Source organism: Callorhinus ursinus, unplaced genomic scaffold (assembly GCF_003265705.2).
Source record: "Callorhinus ursinus isolate GAN/ISIS: 27379988/994484 unplaced genomic scaffold, GSC_fseal_2.0 scaffold13, whole genome shotgun sequence".
In the NCBI taxonomy this organism is placed as follows: Eukaryota; Metazoa; Chordata; class Mammalia; order Carnivora; family Otariidae; genus Callorhinus; species Callorhinus ursinus.
In genome coordinates, this window is record NW_027397075.1 from 47,866,127 (window position 1) to 47,892,541 (window position 26,415).

General features: G+C 40.1%; 1 protein-coding gene across 3 annotated transcripts in view; it reads left to right on the forward strand.

Annotated features, from left to right (window-relative positions):
- Positions 1–16,500, forward strand: part of LPGAT1 (lysophosphatidylglycerol acyltransferase 1) — a 115,743-nt gene extending 99,243 nt beyond the window's left edge. For 2 of the 3 annotated variants that reach the window (XM_073900226.1, XM_025877458.2), the window contains exons 7-8: positions 12,322–12,428; positions 14,844–16,500. In XM_073900226.1, coding sequence (XP_073756327.1) covers positions 12,322–12,428; positions 14,844–14,995 — 259 coding nt within the window. In that variant the 3' untranslated portion in view covers positions 14,996–16,500. Of the gene's footprint in view, positions 1–1,512; positions 1,704–12,321; positions 12,429–14,843 lie in introns of those variants that run through there. The other variant, XM_073900227.1, reaches the window with a different exon arrangement.
- The last annotated feature ends 9,915 nt before the right edge of the window (positions 16,501–26,415 follow it).

Genomic DNA, 26,415 nt, shown 5'->3' on the forward strand with positions numbered 1-26,415 from the left:
CCAGGATCCTGTTTTTAGCCCTCTTTTGTCTGTGGAGGTTGAGTTCATAGTAGAAGAGTAAACAGAAACAGCTCCTCTACACACGTAGCTCAAGTTCCCCGGCCTTCTCCCAAGTTCCAGACCCTCACATCACTTCGTTTCCTCCACTGGGATTGCCTGTTGCTTCTGCAAGCCTAGTATTTCTAAAACTGAACTCATTTTCCTTCATGCAAACTTGTTTCTCCTGGCTGTCCAATGGAGTTTATGTTATCATCATTCTGCACTCACCCAAAATGAAAATTTTGGAGTTCCTTTGACTGTTCCACTTTTTAATTTAATTCTCTCTCTCAAATTCTGCCAGTTCCTATGAAGGAAACCTCTGCAATGTTTCTTTCTATCCCTTTTTTCTTAAACCTAAATGCCACAGCCTAGCTCATACCTCATGACCTTTTACCTGGAGTATATTTGCTTATTAATATTCCCTTTATTAATATCGGTCCCATCTTCGATCAGTATTTATTTTACTGCTATATTCCTCTTCCTAAAGCACGAAACCTTCTTTTTTTCTTGGTTAAAAACATTAGTGGAACAACTGGCAAGATTTGAATGAAGTCTATAGATTATAGTTTAGATAATAGTATTGTATCTGTCCGTGTTAATTTCCTGATTTTGATCATTCGACTATGGTTATGTTAGAAACTGTCCTTGTATTTAGAAAATACACATGGAGGTACTTAGGGGACACTCTTCGTAACTTCCTCTCAAAAGTTGAAAAATCATATGTATGTATATCAGAAAGTTATATATGCTTATATGGAGAGAAGGAATGGTAGCGTAAAGCAAATATGGGGAAAACTGGTATTTGGGAAATCTGAGTGAGGCATATATGTGACTTCTTTGTACTATTTTTACAACTTTTCTTGAGCATGAAGTTATCTCAAAAAGTTTTCAAAAGTCATTAAGGAGATAGGGAGAATTCTGTGTGCCTTTTGGGTTTTGCTGTGAACCTTTAACTGCCCCCCAAAAATAATCTTAACAAAAAATTTTTAAAAGTCATTAGACTCAGGGAAAGTGTACTAGTGATTCTCCTAAGCAGATACTCCAGTGTTGTGTTTTGCTTACTTGACGGTTCAGTTCTGTCAGCAAGCATTTATTTGTTAAGCATCTATGTCTCAAAAGACAGAACACGAATAACGATGTAATAAGCAAATTTGAGGTCTGAACCCTCATAGTTTATACATGGCATGTTGGTTTACTACAGTTTTGATGATCACAAGGAGCAGGGCTCAAGGGGAAGCAGTCCCACGCTGAACTTTCCCCGACTGTGAGAGGAAGCGGCGGCCAAGGTGCTACTTGCCTTCTCCCTGTCTACAGTGACGTTAAAGGCACTGGAAATTCTCTCTGACCCTGTGTTTGCTGCCCTAGAGCCTCGGTTTGTCCCTGTGCTGAAGTGGGTAAAAGCTTTTATCTGAGCTGCTGAATTCTATTTTCAGATAACTAAGTGGGCTTTTTTTTTCTTTTTTTCTTTTTAAGCCTTGCTAGTGGATCCAGGGGGAAGCTATAAATACTACATTTTGGTATGCTGAGGATGAAGCCTTGAGCAGCTTACCTCATGACAGTGGCTCAAAGCAACACTTCTGGGACTTGAATGCTGGGAGATATTCCGATATGTTAAATTTGACAGTATCTGTTCTTGTCCATAAATCTATTTTTGGTGACAAGTAGTTTCTGCATTTCTGAGTTATTCTTATCACACTAACCCTGGTGATGTCACTTACTATTCCATTGGTACCGATGGCTGTCTACAGATGGCACCTCCAAAGTTTTACGCTGGCAGATGACTTTCATTTTAATTCCGTTCAGCAAACTTGAGTTCCCATGCAGGATTAGGCACTGATTTACACACTGGGTATGTGGTGATGAGTACAGCACAGTCTGATAGAAGGAACAGACACATAAGAAAATAAATAGAACAGAAACTAATAAGCACAGTTACAAAGAACAGAGTTGGCCCTGAGGAGGAAGTATTAACTGTAGGAGAAGAGAAGGAGGAAACTGAAGGAGAAGAGAACAAAGGGAAAGAGACCCAAATCCTTACCTTCCACAGCAGCAAGTCAATGAATAAATTTCAAACTGGATAATCTAGAAGTAGAGGTAGTTACATGTTTTTAAGCACGAGGGAGGTAAATAGCAAAAGAAAATTGAAGGGAGTTGTATCTGGGCAACAGGTGTCTGAGGAGGGGAAAAAATAGGGTTATTATTTTTCATTGTCAACCTTGTAGTACTCTGACTGTTGAAAACTATATGCATTTTGTTACTTTATCTAAAAAGACTTTTAAATCCTACTTACTCTTTTAGGCCAACTCAAATGATGCCATATCCATGTATCCTGTGCTATAAGTAGACACACACACCCCTTCCTTTAAACTTACACAGAAGTTCTTTAAACTCCTTATACAACATTTACCATATTCTGGTTTTAGAGTATTTGTTTACTTTTCTTTTTCCTCTGCTAGATTATTAGGCTTTTGGAAGCAGGAACTGTTCATCTCAAAATTTTCCTCAATGCTTATTAATTCCTTTACTTTTGGTTGGCGTAAGTGAACTGAGGGTTTAGCCATGTTGTTTGTTAGCTCGCATTTTGGATCCTTGGTAGCATGAAAATTCAAATGTTCTAACTCAAATATATAGAGGTGCAGCTGCTAAGCATTATTTATATCTTTTTTTTGCAAGTGTAATTTATCTAGTGCTCTTAAATCTGATTCAGTGGATTTTGGTAGAATACTCTGTATTTAAGAGCACATCCTGGATTACTGATAATTAGAATTTTTGTTTCTTGAAAATTAGAAGGTAGTTTCTCATTTGGATAGCTACTGGTATTGGGAAGATTTATTTCTGTTATTTATTCATTTGTTTATTTATTTATTTATGTCCCACAAGAACTCCTTTTATTTGATTCCAAGAGGACTGGTATTGAGTGCATTTGATACTTTGCCATATTAGGGGATTAGTTGTTTTAATATTTTAATCCCATGGTGATCAAACAGAGTAATAAAAGTAGATTGCTCTTGAGGGAGCATTTGGTCTGCCCTCCTGGCTGTTTCCTAAGGCAAGAGAATGTCCAAACAATTCTAGGCAAATGGTAGGGGAGGCTTTCTGTTAAAACACAGCCCCATTCCCACACTCACCCCCATTTAAAGCAATATATACTTTGCCAACCTCGCCATGTTCTCTTCAAGAGTTCAGTTGGTAAACCCAGCCTTCTCTGTTTAATTCAGCCATATTTTTAGTCACTTTTCTCCTTATAAAGATGCTTTAAATATTATTTCAAGGTGTTCTTTAGCCGTATGGCTCTTGCTAAGTTATCCTTAGGTTGATTAGGCTTGATTTTATATTTACAGAAACAGGATATGTTTATAAGTCCAAAAATAATGCAAATAATTCCCCAAACCATTTGGCTGCTATTCAGTGTGGTAGAGGTGAGTAGTTTCAAGAGTGCTACCTATATTGCAAAGCTGTGTTAAGACAGTATTAAATTATCTAAAAGTTAAAAGTCAGTAATTTGTAATGCCATTCACTTAAAAAGTAAATTCCAATTTTTAAACTTAAGTTTTAAATTTTAAAACATTCCTCTAGTATCAGGATGAAGTTTAACGGACTTTCCTGAAAATCCAACTATTTAAGGATATCTAATTTGGAGGAAACAAAAAGAAAGAAATGATTAAATTTCCTGAATAGTTGTTTCCTGCATAGCTCTGGGCACACTTCTCTTGCGCCTGGAACTGTGCTGGCTATGGATTGTGAGGCCTCCTCCTGCTCGGAGTCTGCCCCGTACATACATAGTTCAGGGGTCATCCAGAGATTTGAAGTCGTGACTCCCCCTTTGTGTGTGCTTCTCTCTGGGATTCCTGTCTTTCCAACTGCGATGCTCGTCCTGATCTCTGTCCTCTCATTCTTCAACCAGTTAGACTGCATATTTCCATGTAAATTTTAGGCCTTCCTGTGTGGCACTAATTGGGAATTATCCTCAGGTAAAAAGCTGGAAAAAATGGAAACCTCACCCAGTGCCGTTCCTGTTTTCCCAATGTTGGGACTCTGCTCCAGTATCTGCCTGTTTTTAGTCACTCCCCAGTGCATTCCACTAATGACTTTTTGTCTTTTGTCCAGAATCTGTAACAGTTACCTGTGAACTACTCTGCAATTATGAAAAGCAGAACTCACCTCTTGTCTTATTTTAATGGATATTATAAGTCACAGGGAGAGTTACAGCTAAATCTCAAATTTTAAGAGATAAAAGAATAGATTTTGCCCTCAAGTATGGCCCTGTTCACTTTTTTAGCCTTTGAAAGTAGTACTGCATTGTGCCAAAGTGACTATACACATAGGCACTTAAGTCACATGGTGGTACTTAGTTAAAAGATGTTTATCAGGGGGGCGCCTGGGTGGCTCAGTTGGTTAAGTGTCTGACTCTTGATCTCAGCTCAGGTCTTGATCTCAGGGTCGTGAATTTAAGCCCCACATTGGGCTCCATGGCCAGTGTGGAGCCTACTTAAAAAAAAATTTTTTTTTAAAAATTAAAAAATTGGGTCACCTGGGTGGCTCATTCAGTTGAGCATCTGCCTTCAGCTCAGGTCATGATCCCAGGGTCCTGGGATCGAGCCCTGTGTTGGGCTCCCTGCTCAGTGGGAGCCTGCTTCTCCCTCTCCCTACAGCTCCCCTTGCTTGTATTCTCTCTTTATTTAAAAAAAAATAATTTTAATTTAATTTATTTATTTAAAAAAATAAAAAATAATAAAAATAAAAATTTTAAAAAAATTTTAAAAGATGTTTATTTGTATAATTCAGAATATTTTTCTTAAGATTAATATTGAAATGAAAACACAAGATCTTTGTATACTTAAAGAGAACTCATAGATGGATCCCCAAGAATATGTCCCCAAATTTGTATATCCCAATTGTGAAACTCGGCTAGCTATCCTCTGAAGCAGAGCCTCTGACTTTGTTATTCTCCAGTTTAAAAACTTTCCATGAGGGATGCCTGGGTGGCTCACTCTGTTGTGCATCGGACTCTTGATTTTGGTTCTGGTTGTGATCTCAGGGTTGTGAGATGGAACCCCACATGGATTCCGCACTCAGCAGGGAGTCTGCTTGAGATACTCTCTCCCTCTGCCCCCCCGCCCCCGATTGCATGTTTCTGCTTACGCGTGCACGTGCTCTCTCTTTCTCTCTCTCTCTCTAAAAATAAATAAATCTTAAAAAAAAAAAATCTTTCCATGAGAGGCATTCTCAAAAATTGCTAGCAGGAATGTAAATTGGTATAATCCTTGTGAAGACAATTTGGCAATATTTTTCAAAATTACTAATCTTTATTTAATCTTGACTTAGCAATTTCACTTTTGGAATTTTATCCTGTAGATATACTTGTACCCATATGAGTGGACATTTGCATAATGTTATTCATCGCCACATTGTTTAGAATAACAAAAGATGAGAAACTATCCATCATTAGGGAATAAGAGGAATTTCATGTTTACTGTGTATTAAGAGATTACAATGAAATTAGAAAATATTTTTTTAACAGAATGATAAGGAAAATACAATCTATAAAAATTTATGGGATATAACATAATCTGTGTTTAGAGGAAAATTTGTAGCCTTAAACAGCTACTATGAGAAAAGAAAAAAACTGAAAATGAGTGATCTAAATGTCTATCTCAAGAAGTTGGAAAAAGAAAAGCAAATTAAATACAAAGATAGTAAAAAAAAAAAGGCAGGGAATCATAAAGGAGAGTTTATTGAAATTGAAAATACACAGTAGAAAGAATAACACCAAAAAATTGTGTTTTTTAAAAGCACTGTAAAATTGATCAACTCCTGGCAAGCCTGATCAAGAAAGAAAGAAGGCCAGTGTTGCCAATGTCAGGAATGAAAAAGGGGACATTACTACAGATTCTATAGTCATTAAAAAGACAACAAAGGGGGCGCCTGGGTGGCTCAGTTGGTTGGGCGACTGCCTTCGGCTCAGGTCATGATCCTGGAGTCCCGGGGTCCCGGGATCGAGTCCCACATCGGGCTTCCTGCTCAGCAGGGAGTCTGCTTCTCCCTCTGACCCTCTTCCCTCTCGTGCTATCTCTCATTCTCTCTCTCAAATAAATAAATAAAATCTTAAAAAAAAAACACACACACACGTATACACACACACACACACTCATTTATCTTTAAAAAAAAAAAAAGACAACAAAGGACATTAAGTACAATTCTTTCAGAGCATAGAAAAGAGGGGATATTTCTGACCTTGTTTTATGAGGCCAGCATAACTTCGATCTCAAAACGTGAACCAAGGATATTACAAGAAAGGAAAATTTACAGGCAAATCTCTTACATGATTATAAATGCCAGACTAACCCAGCGATATATAAAAAACACATCAGATTATGTACTGAGAATATTTATTCCACGAATGAAAGTTTGGTTTAACATTCAAAATCAGTCAAATTTAATTCATCACATTATCAGAATAAAGAAAGAAATTACATAAGCATGTCAATAGATGGAAAAAATTGATAAAGTGTTAACCCCCATTCATGATAACAAAGAAATACTTAGCAAACCAGGAATAGAAGGGGATTTCTTTAATCGCATTAATGGTATGTACAAAAAAAATCTACAGTAAATATCATACTTAATGGTGAACTATTGAATGTTTCCCCCTGAAAGACGAGAAATGAGGGATAAGGGAGCTCGTTACTACCATTTCTATTCAGTTTTCTCCTGGTCAGGCAATGTGACAAGAAAAAGGGGTCAACGATGTAAATATAGAAAAGGTAAAAACAAAATTGTCATGATTTGTGTTAATTCATCTTCCTACCTGTAGATTAAGGTTAGAAGATTGCTTGGTGGGCATGGACATGCCGTCTTCACAATATAAATGGCTGTTTTATACAACTAGGTACCTGAAGAGACTTCTCCCACAAGGGAAGAGGCTTGGAAAAGCTACTTCACAAACTGACTTGGGAAAAAAAAAATCATCTCCCTTTCAAATCCACGTCAAGATGGTGGCTTGAGACAGGGAATTTGACCTTTTGCAGCCAAGAACAAAGATGTAACAGATGAGATGTGAGCTCAGTGTTGTGTGGTGAACACTGAGAACATTTTTCCATAGAAATATGTTTGCCTAGTGGCTAAATTCTGTAGGATTCCATCCGCTGCAGGTGAAGTGGTCTGTGGAAACAACCTTAGGAGCTTGTATACCCTATGTAACTTTCCCCTAGAGGGATCTGCGTTGTTAGTTAAAATGGGAGAGGAAAAAGAGGAGACAATAAAATTCTTGGAATATTATTTCTAAGTTGAGGGTTCCTTGTAATTCAAAGAGCAGAAGTTACCCTTTGAAGGAATGGAAAGACGAGCTTGTTTAAATAGCCCTGGGCCTCCTCATTTGAAATTGTGTCTCCATGTCTCTGCCCTTCTGATTATATCAGTATTAATATTAAGAGTCTTGAGAATCTCTGTCAGGAATTCACCTTTGTAGTACTTGGTAACAACATTTATCTTTTTATGTGACTGGCTTGAGGCTGGCTTCATTGTTGCCTCACTGGTATAGAAATACACACACCACCCAGACTATCTGTGTAGAGTGTTATGCTATATGAAAATAGTCATGGATTGTCAAACCCTTATAACAACTTCAGGTCTAGTCTAGTCACTACAGCTGTTGCTGAACCCAGAAAGCTTGGAAGCACAACAGTACTTACCATTTAACACCCACCACCATCACTACTGATGCCAAGTTATGCCACCACCCTCTGCCCAGGAGTATACACATATAACAACTTTGTAAGTTGTTTTACATATGAGGGAACTAAGTTGTACAAAGGGTAAACCATTTTCCCCGGGTCACATAGTCAGCAAGTGCCATAGAGCCAGAATTCAACCTCAGGCAGTCTGTCCCAGAGTCTGTACTCTTAATCATTATGCCACACTACCTTCTGGGATTATTTTAATTATGCCTAAAAAGCAAAGACTCTTCACATATTAAAAAAACAAAAACAAAAACTCTACTGTTTGTGGAAGGGAATCTCAGCCATGAACTCCCACTCTCACTTTAGTGCGGCATATGGGAAAGTTTGAAAGAGATCTTCCAATTACCTAGGAGGATAGGCATTAAAGGGGCTAAGAAATACTAGCCTATGGGTTGATTTTATGTAGTGTAAGCATTTCAAGTATTTTTTCTCTTTAAAAGTCATGACGTTCTTTAATTCCTCTTTTTGTGGTTAGCTCTTTCAAAGCAAAAGAAAATCTCATTCTGGTAGGGGATTTTATAGTAGCAAGCTGAAACTTGAAGTTTCTGGACCTTAGAATCTCCTACCCCATTAAAATATTTAATAAACCAGAACACTTCTATATTACTGCCTTAGAGCAATGTAGTACTATACTTAGGGGAATAGAAAGGTGACTAAGATTGGGAAACTTACTTTCTGTGTAAATAAAACTATATTTTGGTTACCTTTCATCCTTTTCAAATTTTTGAAAGCAGAATTTTTAATCAATACTGTGATTTCCTGAAATTGATTTTTAATAGATTTTTTTTCACACCGTACTTTTCCTTCGTTTCCTCTCTTCTTTTTCCTGCTCATGGATACTTACATTGTAGTGTTAAAATACCCCAAATCTGGTATTTAAGTGTTTAAGTAACAAGAGAAAGGGATCTGATTATAATGCGATTCATAAATAATGTTCCTTCTGATTGTTTTGTATGCAAATGACCATGCTACATGACTAATTTTTAAGACACCTTTGAAGGAGTCTGAGCATGGGCATTCTGGTCACTTGGAATCCTTTGTACTACTTGACTCGTCTGGACATTGTGTTCTACTGATAAACTGTAGAAGCTGTTTAATGTTTTTATAATGGGTATGCATCATTATAATTTTCAAATCCTTACTAAGTGACTGACACACATTTTGCCTAAACTTGAAATAGTAATATAAGCCCCTTTGTAGAATGGCAGGTAGTAGACACTGGCCAAGGATAGAATATCATCTTAGACTTTTCAGAAATAACAGGACAGCTTCCTAAAGAACGTGGTGGCCCGAACTCATGTCAACTTTCATGCCCTTCCAAAACTCTAGTAGAATGAAACTGAAGAGGTTTCTTTAAAGTATGAACCCACAAGAATGAGGAAAACAATAGGAAAGGCAATAGTAACAAAAGTCAGGAAGTTGGAAAACAGACTGAGCAGTCAGAACCCTAAGCCAGCAAGGGAAAACCAGGAGCCAACCTGATTTATACCACAGAACTGAAAAACTGGCAGGATCAGTGCCCATGGAAAAGGGGTTGAAAGGGTTGCTACACTTGGGTCTGGTTGAAATCTGTTGAAGAACTCAGATCCTCAGAACCCCTACCCACCATCCCACAGCTGGGGGATTCTTCATTCCCTGCCATGACAGGGGACTGGGGGCTTACTCTGGAGAGGGAGCCAGAGACTCTCTAGACTCAGAGGCGCCTGGCACAGTTGAGGCAAAGGTCCCATAATGAAAACGGCACAGTTAAGTGATGACAGGGCGCCGAGTGCTTAGACCCCCAGCCCTGCTGTCTCACTCTGCTACCAGAAAGCCAACAACTAGGCCTTCATTCTCTGGGCAGGATACTAGAGGATCTTCCTCTGCGGCAATGACAAATTCAAGAGGAAAGACCAACTTAAATGGCCCAACCAGATAATCCTCAGCGTAGCTCCCAGTCAACAAACGGCGCTCACAGGCTGAGAGCCTTCAATCCGCTGCTTAATCCCGTCGGTAAATGTGAGTCAACAACAAAGACTCACCGGATAACTTGGTCATCTGATCGGCCTCTGCTGTGAAATATGGAGACTAAAACAAACAGAAGGAAGTGACTTGGAGGAATGATGCAGGGAAAGCACAGCTGCCAAAAATCCTAATAGTTCATTAACCCTCTTCTCTACTTTCATGCGTGTTTTAAAATTTCCATTCTAATTCTCATAGAGATAAGATACTGTAACAATAAGACAACAATTTTATAATATTGTAACAAAAACAACAATAAAACAATAAAAAAGGAATGTTCAAACTGCTCTTAGAAATTAAAAATATGAGAAAAGAAGTAAAAATTCATTAAAAAAAAAGTTTAGAAATTAAATAAGAATCTCCTAGAAAGGAGGACACCAAGACAGAGATGGAAGAAAATGAATTGTAACCCTGAATTCTCTATCTAGTCAAATTATCAACCAGGTGTGAGGACAGAAAAAAGACTTTGGCCGAAAAGACATTGGCAAGATTTCAAGGACCCTTTCTCCAGAAATCGCTGGAGGATGTGCTCCATCAAAATGCAGAGTAAATACAGAAAAAGGAAGACATGAGATGTAGGAAATATTAAATGTATTTTAGGAGAATCGCCAGGACAAAGTAAGAGGTCTTTGCAGGATGAAAACTACAGGCAACAAATCCTACAGTGTGGGTGAAATTTATTCAGGAAGATGAAATTAAAAGAATGTCTGATGCACACAAACCCCTTAAGAGATTAGAGCCCAAGTCAGTCCTGGCTCAGTGCCTGTTGTTTAAATACAATGTTATTTGAACGTAACTATTCCCATGCATTTATACATGGTCTAAGGCTGCTTCCACACTACAGAGCAGAGTTGAATAGTTGACACAGGTACCATAAAGCCTGCCCAGTCCAAATACGTTCTCTCTGGCCCTTTAAGAAAGAGTTTGCAGACACACTCTAGAGAATTGACTCTAGACGGACAAGAGTTTATGGTTGTGGGGTGCCTGGGTGGCTCAGTCATTAGGTGTCTGCCTTCAGCTCAGGTCATGATCCCAGGGTCCTGGGATCGAGCCCCGCATCGGGCTCCCTGCTCCGCGGGAAGCCTGCTTCTCCCTCTCCCACTCCCCCTGCTTGTGTTCCCTCTGTCAGTGTCTCTATCTCTCTGTCAAATAAATAAAATCTTAAAAAAAAGAGCTTATGGTTGAATTAGTTATATGTACAGAGAAAATGATGTAACTGCTCAGTTCAGGGAGAACAAAAATTGGGCAGGAAAGGAGGAGTAGCCTTGATTTATTACATGGCTTAGCTTTGAATATATATACATGATTATAATAATGTAAATGTATAGTACTCTGCTCATTAAAATTACCATACAACTGCATTGGGAAGATGGGAAGGATATCAATGTGTGGTGGGAAAGGGAAGAAGGCACTTGCTCCTCATCTTCCATAGTGGGAAGTCAGTAGATTGGCCCTAAAACTGAAGAGGAAACATGGCAATAAATATCAAGATCCTTGGTTCAAAGAGGTAAACAACGGGCAGTGGGACAGGGACTGCTATTTTTGCATACAAACCTTTTGCAGGCTTTTAAAACTGTCTCCCTTTATAAAATTAAGAAACCTCCCCCACAAAACTGGGAAACAAGAAACTTCAACATCAGCAAATACATAGTATGTACTCGAGCTGCCCTTTTCTGCCCTCATGGCCAGCGGATGTGTATCACTAATCATCCTGGTCCATTTCCTGGTGAGTCGGGGCGCATTCGCACAATCTGCACATTCGCGCTCCAAAAAGAGGCGGCCCCGCTCAGGAAACCTCTCTCTCTGATACAATTTAGGCACCAATTTAGGCAGATTCTGTCTGGTTCACAGACATTTCCTCCAAAAGAACATTGCTAAGATGCATTATTTGGCTTAGCATCCAGCTACTCTAAATGTGTCCTAAAGTAGCTGCATTTTATTTTATTTTGTTTTTTGTTTTATCTTACTTTATTTTATCTTATTTTATTCTTTTTTTAAAGATTTATTTATTTAATTGAGAGAGAAAGAGAGGCTGTATGCGCACAAACGGGAAAGCAGACTCCCTGCTGAACGTGGAGCCCAAACCGGGGCTCGATCTCCCCACTAGGAGATCCTGGCCAGACCTGAAACCAAGATGCTCAATGGACTGAGCCACTCAGACATCCCAGTAGCTGCATTTTAAAATTCCATCTGTTCTGAACAGTTTCTTCTTAAACCCACAAGCTTGGGAAGACAGTTATTTCTCAATAATTATTTGTAGATACAGGGCAATGTATTAATATTTTCCCATCATCTGGCACTTGTACCTAACGTAATAGGCTGGTAAATGTTTGAATGAATGAGTAAATGAACTCTGTTGTATAATCAACAATTTTTTAAAAACCAAGATGACCTGAGAAGCTGCAGAAATGAACCCTTGTAAAAGCCACAGGTGATTCCATAACTTTCTTCAGCTTTTCAGTCGCCAAAGCTAAATTGTGCTTCTGAATGATTTTGATTTCTGAATTAAAGTAGTTTTTGCTTTTTTTCTAACTCTTCATAGGATCTTTCCAATCAAAGATGTACCCCTGGAGACGGATGGCCTTGCTGATTGGCTCTATCAACGTTTTGTTGAAAAAGAGGCGCTCTTATCACATTTTTATGAAACAGGTACATAGTATCCTATTACATATGTTTCTGAAGTTGGTGATAGTTCCAAAGATGTACGTTAGGGGAGATAACCATTTTTCCATTCTTCAGATACCCTAAAGGAATCAAAGTATTTCTATATTTAAGAATTCCAGCTTAGAATATTCATAAGGACAGTGTTAATGTTAATCTTATTCAGGCCCTTACTTTAGCAGCCAGTGTGCAAGATCACATGATGAGTAAAATGTTGTACAAATGGAACTAATTCAAGACAGTACACAGTATGTAGAAGAGTACAGTCGTACATGTACAATTACACGGGCTGTTTTATGAAATAGCAAATAATATTTATGGTTTGACATTGTACGTGATTGTTTAAATGGTACCATCATCTTGCAGTCATTTGAGATCATTCTGAACTGCACTTTTACATGCTTATTCTTTTCTTTACATACAGGGCTAAAGCTTACTTTTTAAGTTTTCACAGATACAACCTTGTACTTTTCTCCTTGAGAGAAAAAAGTCAATTTACCTCAAGGTCCCTTATCTACACTCAATATTCTGTACCTTCTGTGAAAACTGCAATGCAGTCAGACATAGGAAGGGAGGAGGAGGGAGGGAGAAAGAAAGGAAGTTAGGAAAGGAGGAAATAAGCGTTGGTAGAATGCCAGGCGTTACCAGAGTGCTTTCATACATAACTACGTGTGTTGTAGGCTTGTTCTCTGGAACCTACAATAGGAAAAGAAAAAGGGGAAGAGAAAGTTGTTTTAGGTGTGATGATGGCTGTGAGATTTTAGATTAACAGAAAGTACTATTTTCTTCCCACTTAGATTTTTTTGGTTCAGAATTAACGTTCATGTTAAATCAGACTGTTCAAGGCCTAATGGTGAGAAAAGGCTGAGACTGTTAATTACCCTTAACGCTTTTGTTTTTGTGTTTAGGATTTTTTCACATTACCCACAACAGGATTCCTTCCTGATCCTAACGTTCCGACCCCAGGGCTGTGGACTAGTGCATACTCATATGACAGGGGTTGGACGCTGTGCGTGTCTCTAGAATTCTTAGGAAGACTCATTGAACAGGATGCCCCTCTCTGCCATGTGCAGTCCTTGGTCTTACTCTCAAAATCTCTTTAAAGATAAAATAGGATAGATGCTTAAGAAGGCATGAGGTAATTAAGAGTCAACAGGATCTCTCTTCTTTTTCAATCTCCATCTCTTGCTTGATGGTAGTTAGCCTAAATTGTAACAACAATAATGGAAGTCTCTTTTTAAGAAAGCCATTTGTATAATAGACCTTGAAACTTGAAAGTGTTCTCTGTAAATTGCTTGTGAGAAGCAAATCCCCACATGAATCAGCTTACCCAAAAGGATTATCAGCAAGGACAAAGACTATTTGAAATGCTGAAGTGTTATCAAGATGACCTGAGGTAATATTGCTCTGAAGTGGTCTTTCTTTCCCTTCTAGAAAAGAATTTAAAGACATCTGTTTACTTTGTGTTTCTCCTTTTAATTACTAAGATATATTTCATAAATAATATTACCTTTTGAAAAGAATACCAGTGACCTACCACCACTTTTTTTGTGGCAAAACCATTTAACTTGTAAATGGAGGAATTAGTGTTAGTTATGTCATTTCAGAAATTATTTAAAATCCATTTTGGGGCGCCTGGGTGGCTCAGTCGGTTAAGCGTCTGCCTTCAGCTCAGGTCCATGATGTCCAGGTCCTGGGATTGAGCCCCCGCATCAGTCTCCCTGCTCCATGGGGAGTCTGCTTCTCCCTCTCCCTCTGCTGCTCCCCGCTTGCTTGTGCTTTCTCTCGCTCTCCTGCTCTCTGTCAAATAAATAAATATTTAAAATGTATGTGTGTGTGTGTGTGTGTGTGTGTATATATATATATACACACACATATCAATTTCACACATCCTGTGTCCTGGCCACTGTAGAAATCTCTAGGGTTACAGTGGAAACAAGGAAGCCAGAGTGCCTGCTCTCATGCAGTTTATATTCCAGAAGGAGACAGAGAGTAAATAAGTCTGTAGAAAAAAGAAAAGCTAGATCTGGATCATTACAGATCCTGGAAAGTGCCAAGAGGGAAATAAACGTAGAGCTGAGTGTGACTGACGAGGGGGGGGGGGGGGGTGAGGGGGGGTATTTTTTCTGATACTGTAAGAATGCAGATGAGCCTGCCATTCGCTGACATGAGGAGCGGCATCTCTGGCAGGAAGAATAAACGCAAATGTTCAGAGGCAGGAAAGGGCTCAGCAGTTGGAAAATTGTATTGCAAATGAGATGTCTCTTCAGGAACAATGGGAAGTCACAGAAGATGCTTTAAAAAACAAACAACAAAAATTCTAAGTAAACTAATATTCACTTTTTGTTCCAGGAGACCTTACCACCACAGTAAAAAAATTAATATTTCTGTCTTGTCTTTTAGGGGCTTTTCCACCACCCAAGGGCCATAAGGAAGCTGTTTCCAGGGAGATGACCCTCAGCAATATGTGGATATTTCTCATACAGTCTTTTGCATTTTTGTCAGGCTATATGTGGTATAACATCATCCAGTATTTTTACCATTGCCTGTTTTAGGAATTGACTTGGACTTGTCAAGGTCACCATAGGAGTTCAGACTTTCATAAGTGTGCATTATTTTACATGTGCAAATCAGAATATAAAAAAAAGCAAAGGAAATTCAATGGATGGATTATTTATCCCCCTTTGGGATATCTTAAAACTCCACTAAAATGAAGATCAGTAATATAATGACCTGCTAATATGTTTTAAGGACCTTTCACGTTTTAAAAAGATACACTCTACCACACACTTAAGCAAACATCACATTCGGAGAAGAGGAAGTCATAAAATCATCCTAGAAGACTATCCGAGAGAAATTCTGTTGCCACCAGATATACTTGGTAATCTAGTTCAAGCTCAGAGAGTTGGACTCCGTTCCTCTTAGCTAGTATACTGTCTCGAGTAGGATAGAGCTGTAGAGCACACTCATTCCCACCAACTCTTGCTGTGTCACTAGGAGCCCGAGGGGAGCTGTGCGGCACCCTCAAGGACAGTTCCCCTGTGGTTCGCAGTGACACTCCAGTGTCAAGCACACCCATGGGGGAGAAGCAGTGTCCACTGGACATGTTCCGGTACTAGAGTTCCTAAAAAAGGCTAGCTCAGTCCAACATCGTGTTTACATGTGCTAGTGCTTTCCCTTAAATGGGGGGGGGTGTCACTTGATATCTCTCTATATATAGAGGCATATCATAGATTGATAATTGTCTTCTACCAAATGCACTTTTATCAGATACATATATAGCAAAGGATTAGTAATATAGCCTGAAAACAAATGTAAGCATAATCAGTGAGTGGGATTCTTGAGAGGCTGTCTCGTCTCTGCGTGTGTCCCTGGGCGCCCCCCCTGCCCAGAGCCCCACACCCACCGGAGGCTTCTGTCCAGCTCAGAGGCTTTGTTCCGCCCATTTTGGCTTTTAGCGCCAAAAGTATTTGGGAGTGGCTGGAACAAATTAATGTAAAACATTTAAATGATCAGTTTGAGGTGAGATAGGGGTTTTATTAGAAAAATAAGAGCTAGAGCCAGACAAAGGCTTAAAATGTGATAAGTTCTCACATGGCACCCCCAAACCTATGTTCCATCATCACCTCGAGTTGCTGCCCCTGTCAGGGTGGTGTAACCGGGAGACGGACCCACACAAAAGGCTTCCCAATCTCTTACAATTGCTTTTAAAGAGGATAAAGTCACGTTTCTATTTCTAGAGAACACTTTTTTCCTCCACTCTCTGTTCATGTGATTTACCTCACAGTAGAACCGACTCTCCTCAGAAAGTGCTGGGACTGCATCTGTCCCTCACCTGCCCTCCCAGTGTTGAGACAGAGTTGGTGTTTTGCTTTGGGATTGTAAGACTCTGAAGATCCTAGTAAGTCAGTGGCAGTTTTCTGTGATAATGACCGTTGTAGATGCCCCTGTTGTCACTAGTCCTACAAATGGAAATTTTGAGAAGTAGGCCAGAAAATAAAAATAAAGGCTAATGTTTTCTATTTTTAAATAAACCAAAAAAAAGAAAAAGAAAAAGAAACTGAAAAGATGTGAATTTTCTCCCAGTTATGTGGGAAAGGTAAAGCAACACCAAATACAAGCCCACAGCAGCTTCATCTCCAGGTTAATTCCATGCACATAGGAAAGAGAATAATGTGTTAATGAAATACCTCATTGCATATTATGCTGCTACTGGTAAAATGCAGAAGCCAGTGCTAATGTGTGTGCTTTGGTTGGGGTCGTCGCAAGATGCAATTTTTTTTGAAATCTAAGCATTTTGTTGGGTGTTTTACAGTGACAGTGAGTAGGTGAAACCAATCTTGATTAAGAGGCACGGATGATGATAGGAAGCCAGATAGAAGCTTAACAATGCTTCTGTTTGAGGTCCAGCAAACGCTGCTAGATTACAGGCTGAATTGAAATTGTTCATTTGAGAGATTAGTCAGCCATCTGGGAGAGAAGGTGCTCACTGTCAAATATGATATGCACAGTCCTAGCTAAATAGGCCTTTTCCTTATTGCTAAAGCAAGCCACGGGTAGGAGTGGCCAGTTCTCCTATCAAAAAGAAAAAAGAGAGAGGCATCCATGCATACATAAATGCGGTTCAGAGCCACTTTTGCCATCACTGTGCTCCAAAGGAATGTGATATTGTTAAAATACTGTACACGTTAAACCATCTATTCTGTAAGACGCTTTACTTTTCAAGCACAGAGTCACTTCAACAGTCTGTAGAGTGACAAATACCAATAGATACGTGAGTTCACTTTTGAAAACAGAGCTGTGAGTTGTAAATAGATGTGTCACTGATCTTCGTGCCCCCTTCCGATTATTTAATCAATGTGTTCTCTTTCTGGCTTGTTTGAGAGCATCAGTAGCACTCTCCTTACTAGTAACTGGAGGTCGGCGGCTTGCACTAGGCAAGGTGGAGAGAGAATCAGTGTTCTATGGCAAATCAGGGAAGCAGCAATATGCCACTGTACAGAAGTGAATAAAAATTCCAAATTTGTACTTTCTTTGCAAAGTGAGATGAAAGGAGGTTTAGGGAATACACATTTTGTTAAGGGGGAGGAAAATAAAACCGTGCCAGTTTTATACCAGTAGCTTGTAGAATCTCAGCACTTCTTGGTTTCAGCTGACCTGCCTAGATTCCTACAGCAGAGAGGGTTGAGAACTCCCTGCTGGATCCTCGTCCCAACACGTCACAGTGATGGAGCACCCGCTGGGCTATGGGCCCGGGGCAGGTGCAGTGCATACGGAAGTGACTACACCGGCAGTTCACTCTTCACGTGAGACACTGTCGTTGGGGTTGAAATACAGATATGATGGAGAAACCTACACACCGTGGAAGGTAAAGAAAAATGACAGAATGGAAAATGACGTTTCAGGTAGGCAAAGAAGCTAGTTGAGAATCTAAATAGCTTTTTTAAAAACGATAGCTCTGAGTTCAGATCTGTCATATTATTATACAATCAACCATTAATTTCCCACAGTGAAGGAACTAAGGATTGCTGGAAAATTAATCCAGTGATAAGTCATAGTTAGCCAAAAATCTAATGTGTATTTATGACTTTGAGGGGTTTTTTTTATCAGACTTTTTTGTTCTTCTAGGGATGCTTGCTAATTTTAAAACAATGAATTCAATTGTTTATTAGTTTCTCTTGCTTATATATTTATGACTGTGTTAATGAGTAGTAAAAAGATTTGGGAAGACAGCTTCAGAAAAAGGGAACACAAAAGCCTAAATAGTCCATGGGCTAGGAAAGGAATCCCTGAATAATCAAGAGTTGGCGGTATTGCAATGATACTCAAGCCTTTAATGAAAATGAGATGTGAAATCACCCAATACAAACCTCAGAACATCATTCTCGTGTTAATATCGTGTGGATTGATGTTAGGAATGCCTCTTCATTCTTTGTTCATGTTACTCACTTCTTGTGGATTTGTCTTTAGTGATGTTTTGACAATCACTTCCCTAAAGACTCTTCTGAACTAGCGGGATCTGGTTATAATCAGAGATAGCAGTCTTTAATCATGGACAGTCTTATTGGATTCTTTTGATATTTAAGGAAATTTTATTTGCACTGCCAAATAGGAAGAGTTAGTTATTTTCTTCATTACACAGGATTTCACTCCAGAGTTACCATCACGAGCAGGTCCGCTCTGGTCCACAAGGATGAATAAAACTGATTAGTCTTATTTTTTTTGCCACGTAGTGCTGTGAACCTTATGTCTGTTCACATGAAAGGCCAAGTCCAAAGCAGCAAGTATACTGGTTTATTGTATGAGGGGGTGGAGACTAATATGTTTGGGACCAAAACCACCTACATTGGACATTTCGAGATCACAGAGGGGCCGGGGGCTCTCTGGAGCAGTCGCTGGTTAGTGCTTTATTGCAGTCATTTTGCATTGATCCTCAACAGTTAGGAACTGGACCCTGGGAATCAGCTGAGGGTGCTGGACTGCTGGAGAGGGGGACTGTAGCCATATGGAAGATAAAATAGGGGGTTTTCTGCAAAATTTCCATTGGAGGATTTTTACATTTAATATTTTTTAAAACAGTTGAAAGAGCAAAGAAATTTTAAGTATATTCTAGTTGCAAAGTATGCACACATATTTTGAATGGCTTTATTTTTATTGTGTAGAACTGTTGAACACAGGACTGATGCACAAGCTCTTTACATGTGAGGGGGCTGCATTTTACAGTAACTTATCTCATGATTGGGTAATGAAACAGTTACACATGGACCTGCCATTGTTGCATTAAGTGCTTCGTTTTCTTTACAGTTATTACAAAGTTGTATTTATTTTATACAGATGGGTTTTAATTTTCCTGATGCCATATGTTTACTTCAGCTTGTTGACCTGTTTTTCTTTCTTTGTTATCTGCATGTTGTAATGTATGCTCAGAATGAATGTAAAGGCTGTGGCAACTGTCATTAATTTTTGTAAAGGGCTGGTCACACGTGGATCTGGTTTATGAATGCATATGGGATTATTTTTAGTAACCAGATCACCTTTTCAGAAATTTAGATGTGAACACCAAAAGAAGCATTTTCTCAACAACAACAACAACAACAACAAAAAATGAATAGCTGGTTCTATTTTTTTTTTTAACCTAGAAAAAATAAAGTTGATTTTTTTCAAGCAAAGTGCTTTTACTTCTTAGTGGTGGGGATGGGGTGTTTGTGTGTTTCTGGAGATATTTTGGCATGAACATCTGTGGACATGTACTTGGAGCACACCACAGCAGGTGGATGCTGGGGGCAAACTGAAAAGCCAAATGAAAGAACATTGTACTTCCTTCTTTGGTTTTAAACCCTTTCCTCTGCTCCTTCCCCACTCTCCCCCATGGTATGGTGGAGATACTGGTATACTGGTGGTATACTGGTAAATGTTCAACAGACCGCTCTCCTGGAAAAAAAAAAATGTGTTCAAATGTACATAGGTTTGCTATAAATTTTCCTGATAGCAAGAATATAGAACACAATTTTAATACATAATAATAAAATATACTTTATTTTACATTCCATATGGCCAAGTGATTCTCCCAGGATGCTTTAATTGATTTTGCTGAACTCTTGTAGTCAACCTATGATTTGAAAAATGGAATAACATCCTAATTCACCTATTTCTCAAAATTCATTGTCACTCAATCTGATATGTGATCTACTGGTAAACTATTTCCTACCCTTGTACAAATTGTACTCATTAAAGTAAACCACTTGGAGCTTCAGCGCTAATTATAAGCTTATATAATTTAGTAACAGCTGTTTAATAAGTGCTGGCAAAATTCTAAAATGTAACCATCGGCTCTAGGGTCAGGAGCCAGTCAGAGCGATCTCTAGCCTACCACTGCCCTGTCTTCTCTGTTTCACTGTTAGGACTGAATAAATTCCTTACAGTTAAGCTACTCACTGCTCTCAGGAAATTCCTAAGACCCTTGCAAGGGCTTCAAAAGGTGGGAAAGCATTAACACCTGTCCTACAGAGCACGCTTTTGATTTGAAGAATTTGACAAAAGCAAACTTTCCCCGAAGTGCATGGGAACCTTGCCTGTTTCTAAAGCTGGTTCTGTGCTTTGGGGTCTCAAAGCAAAGTAGACTTTTATATGAGCCTCTCTGAGATTTTGTTTTGGGCATTTAAAACATTTATTGTTTAGATTGTAGAATATGTTTGATCCCACTGAAAAAATTTAAATGTATTAAAATATACAGTCTACCAAGTAAGTTAAAGCGTTACAGTTCAGTCTACCTCTTCTTCTTGTGTTTGGATTCAGGCTGCTGTTTTGAGTTGAGGTTGTCATTTTTCCCCCAGAAGTTGTTTCTGTCCAAGATGAACAAATTGGGGGCAGAAGACTGAAGGCATATTTGAAGCTCTCAGAGATCTCTCGCTGACCAGTCCTATTTCTCATGAGTTGGGGGAAAGAAGCCATTGTTTTAAATCTCCACTTAATAAGAAAATGTTTGTTTTTAAAATGTTTCTTCCTGCTGGGAAAAAAATGTATTTTTAAAAGGAAAACAATCCTCTTTTTGGCTATAAGAAAAAATCAGCTATATGAGCAGGTGTGACCATATCATAACATGCTGATACATAAATCAATAAAGTTTTACCTCTCAGGACTTGTTTAACCTTGTTCTTAACTCTTAGAGGCATGAGAAATATTAAGCATCAATCATCCAGATCACATATAAACGACACACTAATGGAAGGGAGGAGGGTTGGCTAACCACCAGAGAAGAGCCAGGCTCTTTTCATCATCAGAAAAATACTTTTAATTAGGTATGCTCAAACCCATTATACAAAGGAAGAAATGGAACAATGGTTTTTGCTAGAAAACATGAGTGTATCACAAAGCTTGTATCTGAGTTTTCCCCTGGAAGGTTTCTGTTGCTTGTCTTTGGAGTACTTTCTGCCTTTTTAGGTGTGAGATTTGCTCTAGAGATGGTGGTAAAGTTCTTACCACTCACTTACTGTGGGCAAGAGAGCACTGGGCCATCCCTGTGATTATAGCAGCTGTCTTCGTGGTGTCATTGAGAAATCATGGGGCTGGGGTCCTTCACAAAATTATCAACTGCTGCATCTTCATGCCTGTGTTTCATTTTGGTGCAAAACTTCCTGACAAGGGTCTTATCTTCAGTTTTTCACCGCTTAGAACTAAGACTGTATCAGGATCAGCTGATGAGACATTTGAGGGACAAGAAAGTAGGGCCCTAGAAGTGGAGAAATCAGAAGAGCTTAGAGTACTAGGAAGAGGAACCCAGGAGTGATAGAAGGCAAAGGGAGCGCAAAGGCTGCTCTCTAAGCAGGTACACACGCCCCTGACACATGAGGACCCCAGGGGGTATTCCAACACCGTAAATCTTCAGGAAATCCACCTCTGTGAGAACTCTCCTAAGACTGCCGCCTTAAGGGCTCACCTGTGGAGGATCCCACCTGCCATTTCAGATACTCTGCCTTCTTGGCAGAAGAAAAGCATGCCTCTGAGCCATTAGGCATCTCCAGGATGCTAAACAAAGGGACAATTCAAAATATTGGTGACAAGGAACCTCTTTTCATCAAGGCATCTAGAGCCCACAATAGGGCTTTTAGCTTGCCCTGAAATGTACACATTTCAATTAGGACAAAGGATGACATTGGAAATGAGGTATCTGGGCCGGTCTGTATTGGATGTATTGAACTCTCATATATTCAGGGTGGGACAGGGAGAGCAGTGGCAGCTTGGCGCTCCAAAAAGCACCAAAAAGAAAAGCCAACCGAGACAGACTTCTTTTGGCTTAGACCCAGTCCTGGCATGACGTCACTTTGGAGAAAGTGAGTCACAGGGCCAGTCCAGATTCTACGTGGAGGGTCTACAGAGAATGTAACTACCGGGAGGCATGGCTCCGCGGGAGCCATGTTTGAAGAGCAGCTCAGTTACTGGAATAAACAACCCTAGATGGTGTAGAATTCTCGTACTTTTACAAGTTTGCCCATAATCTCAATAGTCGGAAATATTTTGAATTTCCAAATACCTGAGGAGGATTAGATCTGTTGGTCCATCAATCATTCACATAAATCACATTCATCAAAAGGACACATATCTAAAAGAACTGAGGTTTTGTTGGGGAGTAGTCTTTATATTATTTTCAGCACCGACTGAGGCATGACTCATTGGCCCTTTGCGAGCAGGAACTTTAGAAAACACCTTGTTTTGAGACGGTGGATTTCATTCTGGTGCAATTTTGGTCCCTTGCTGGTAGCATCAAATGGCTACTTAAGAGAATTACAGGGACTAGAACCAGGCTCTTAATTTCCATTCAAATGTTTTCCCCAAAACAACAGGTTGCCTGTTTGGATTTCTGTTTTGAGTAAATTAAGAGTTAAATCTAAAGGATTAAATATTCTTCTTAAAGGGGGGATGGACTAAAAGCTACTATAATTTCCTTTTCCTCAATTTCAAAGTCTACATAATAGTTCCGAAGCCCTAGAGTTTTAAAAATTTTTTTTACAACTGTTCCCTCAGCTGTTACAGAGATACAATTAGCCACTAAAAAAAGTCTGAAATCCATGCTTTTTATCTCTTGGGATGTGGAAGTGAAACGTATTTTGTATTTATCTTTGCCCGATATAGTAGAAGAGAAAGAGAATGCCTCACTTCAGACCGAAGCGGGGAGAGATGTCAATCTCATAACAGCTCCTTTCATTTCTGAAATCCAGGTATGACAGGCAGCAGGTAGTAAACGCAGAGCCACCACTGCCTCTCGTGCACAAATGTCCCTCCATCATGGCAACTGCTGGCTTCCAGGGCCTGTCCAAGAAGAGCCCGCAGAAGGGCAGCAACACCTGGGACTCAGCCTGGGAGCTTGAATCTTAACCCCTTTAATAAGTGTCTTATCCTCTAAACCTCACTCTGTTGTGTGCTAAATGGGAAACTTTCAAAGAATTCTTTTCAGTATTGCATGAGATCTTTTCTGTGAAGCCCATTGTATTGAACACTCAGTAAAGGAGGCTGTTTTATCTCACCCCAGTTGAGTTTAACAGAGTATGTAAATTATTCCCACACCTACCTGTGTTTAGGTCCAAATGACCTGTTTCGTTCATAAGAATTATATCACTACCCCCCAGACTGCAATGCCCACCATCCCATTTTTCCAGAGCCCTAGGTCATTTGGGTTTCTAAGGTGAACTGAAATGTAGTCAGCCTAGCCAAGCTCCTAACCTCACCCTAGTCAGACTATATCTAATTATTTAAGGCTCCCGACAGCAGCAACAAAGAGCTTTGAGGTCCGAGAGCCAATTAGGAAGGTAAGGAGAGCAGGGCATAAAGAGGAAATAGGATCTGCTAGACAGAAGACATTACATAGTCTTCGTAGAAACCTATTTTTGCCTCTGAGACATGATGTCACTTGTGGTGAAGACCTTGAACTCATTATCAAAAGGGAGGGAAATATAATTTCTAGTAGTTGGAAGCTATCCACCAGCCCATAGTTCTCTATGTATAATTCATATGATCCTCAAATATAAAAGCCTGCACTGGAGGCATCCTGAAGGAAGCCACAGTAATTTTGAAAATGTTTTCTTTTCTCGTTGCAGAAGACTCTGAAGCTTGTATCTTGAGAGCTGACATTTTCTGTTCCAGTTGTAAGTGCCACGTACTCAATTCTTAAGAATTTAGGTACCATGAAGGAAGTGGGCAGAGTAGAATCAAATGCTGCTTATGGTTACTGAGGTATTGTGGTCGACTACAGAGGAACCTCTAAAAGTGCAGCTCAGACAGCAAGCCTGATCTTTTTCTAAGAGCCCCAGCCTGATACCCATCAGGTTGTCCAGCCAACATTCACAGAACTTCTTCAGGTTATCAACAGCAGGAAGTAGCAATTCCATGAGGGAGAGGATGAAGGGCAAAGGTGAGATTATGGAACAGGTCTCCTAGAGGAGATTTGGAGATATTTAGAAGCCGTCGTCCAGGAAGAAGCTTGACATGAAGGATGACTCATGGAGATGCATCTGTGCCTGCCGAGGCATGACAGAATTCAGAGTAGTCCTAGGCTGGCCTATAATGAAGGTAACCTAGCTTTGGTTTCCAAAAGGGTTACTACAAAAGGCAAGGGATTGAATGAATGAGTTAACGAACGTGGAATTTATAAAGCATTTTCTCCTTGGGGGCAGAGAAATGGAATGGTTGATTACTCAGCCTTCAGAGTCTATTCCATATACAATCAGGAATAGTAATTGGAATAACTTGGAGTTGTGTCTGGATGATGGGGAAACCTGGTGTGTCAGGAGGAGAGCTGATTCAGACTGACTATCGAAAGAGAAAGGAAAGGATTGACAAGAGGACTACCTTACCAGCCCCACGGGTAGTGACCTGTCTAACCCCAGGGGTAGATTCTACACAGAGTGGATTCTAACACGGAGAGACCAGCCCCAGCAGAATGCCCCATAGGTTTCCCATTTGAAAGGTATTTATTGTTGGGTGGGGGTAGGGAGGAGTGGTCGTCATGGGTACAAGAATCTGAACACTACAGACAAGAAGGAAATGAATGGAAAAAGCCTTTGTTTTTAGAAGCTGTGGGGAAATAGGAAAGCGCTGGGTCCCCTGAGCAAGTGAGAGGCAGCAGGGTGTCCTTCAAGGAACACCTGCCACACACTCAGTCACAGACATCTGGTAGCACAGGTATGTGCAGTTAGCAAACAGCAGGTCCTTGTGGTGAGGCTTTCTCCATTGAGGCTGCTTCTCCTGGGGCTCCAGCTCTTCTGGTCAACCCTGTACCTCACCAGGAAGATGGCGAGCCAAGGACAGCCCTTCCTGCCCACTCAGGTCCCAGGTACTGGGGATCTCCACACTCAGACAGTTCCTTGCTCTACCATTCCCTCAAGTGGCTGCCCTCCGGATGGGAGGGCATTGGTGAAGTGCTCAGGAGTTTCTCCCTGGACGTAGTTCCACAATCAGGAGGGGCACAAAACCACATGGTTCTAGAAGCTTCTATTTCTTTCTTTGACAGGCATTTTTTAAAAAGTATGTGTTCTTGTGTGATTGACCCGTTGGCTGTTTGAGGTTGTTGTGTTTTTGTCTCGTGGGCAGCAGGGGAGGGAGGTTCAAGATTCAGTTCATCAAAAGGCTGCTTCTCATGACTGTTACTCAAAATAAAGCATATTTGAAAAGAAGGTGTTCTGTTACCCATAGCCCAGGGGAAAAATAATTTAGTACAAAGAATTCAGGTGTTCTTCTTTCTCTTTTGATAGGCTGAAGGACTTCCTAGATGAAGTGAGATTTCAATTGCTGAGAGTAGGAAGGGGGAGGCTGAGTGTGGGCAGCAAGGGCTGCTAATCTGGAAGTTATAATTTCCTCAATTTCTACTCCTTAGAAAATGCCTGTCACACAGGGGGTTGGTGACAACCCAGTGAGATAATCCTCGTGAACGGGTTCAGAGAACTTGAAACACTCCACAAGAATGAGCAGCAGTTACAATTAGATTCAACAATGAAACGGATCCTTTCTTGTCACTGAAAGAATTCACAAAGAAGCTGGGTGAGCCTGTGCCAGGGGTGGGTGGGAGAACCCAACTCTGGCTGAGGGTTGGACCAGCTGGCCCCTACTGCCTTCCCTGCCATGAGCCATTCATTGTCCGTCACAAGGACTCTGATGAAAGCGCCACTGTGCCTGCATCTTCTGTCGCGCTTGGAGGGGGGAAGAAAGCATGAGCTCAGCTTGGCCAGAGGACAGGGCTCATTTTGCTCTCATCATTCACAGAGCCTTCTCCCCACAATTTAAGCCACCGGGCAGGACCAGCTGCATAGTTTGTAGGAGCCAGGGCAAAAGGAAAACGCAGAGCCCCTCGTCCAAAAATTCTAAGAATTTCAAGATGGCAACTACAGAGCATTAAAACAGGGGCAAGTCACACGTTTATGAAGTCAGCCCTGCCACCAGGGCCACCAAGGAGGAAGTGAGCAATGGGAAGGAGCCAGACCACTGG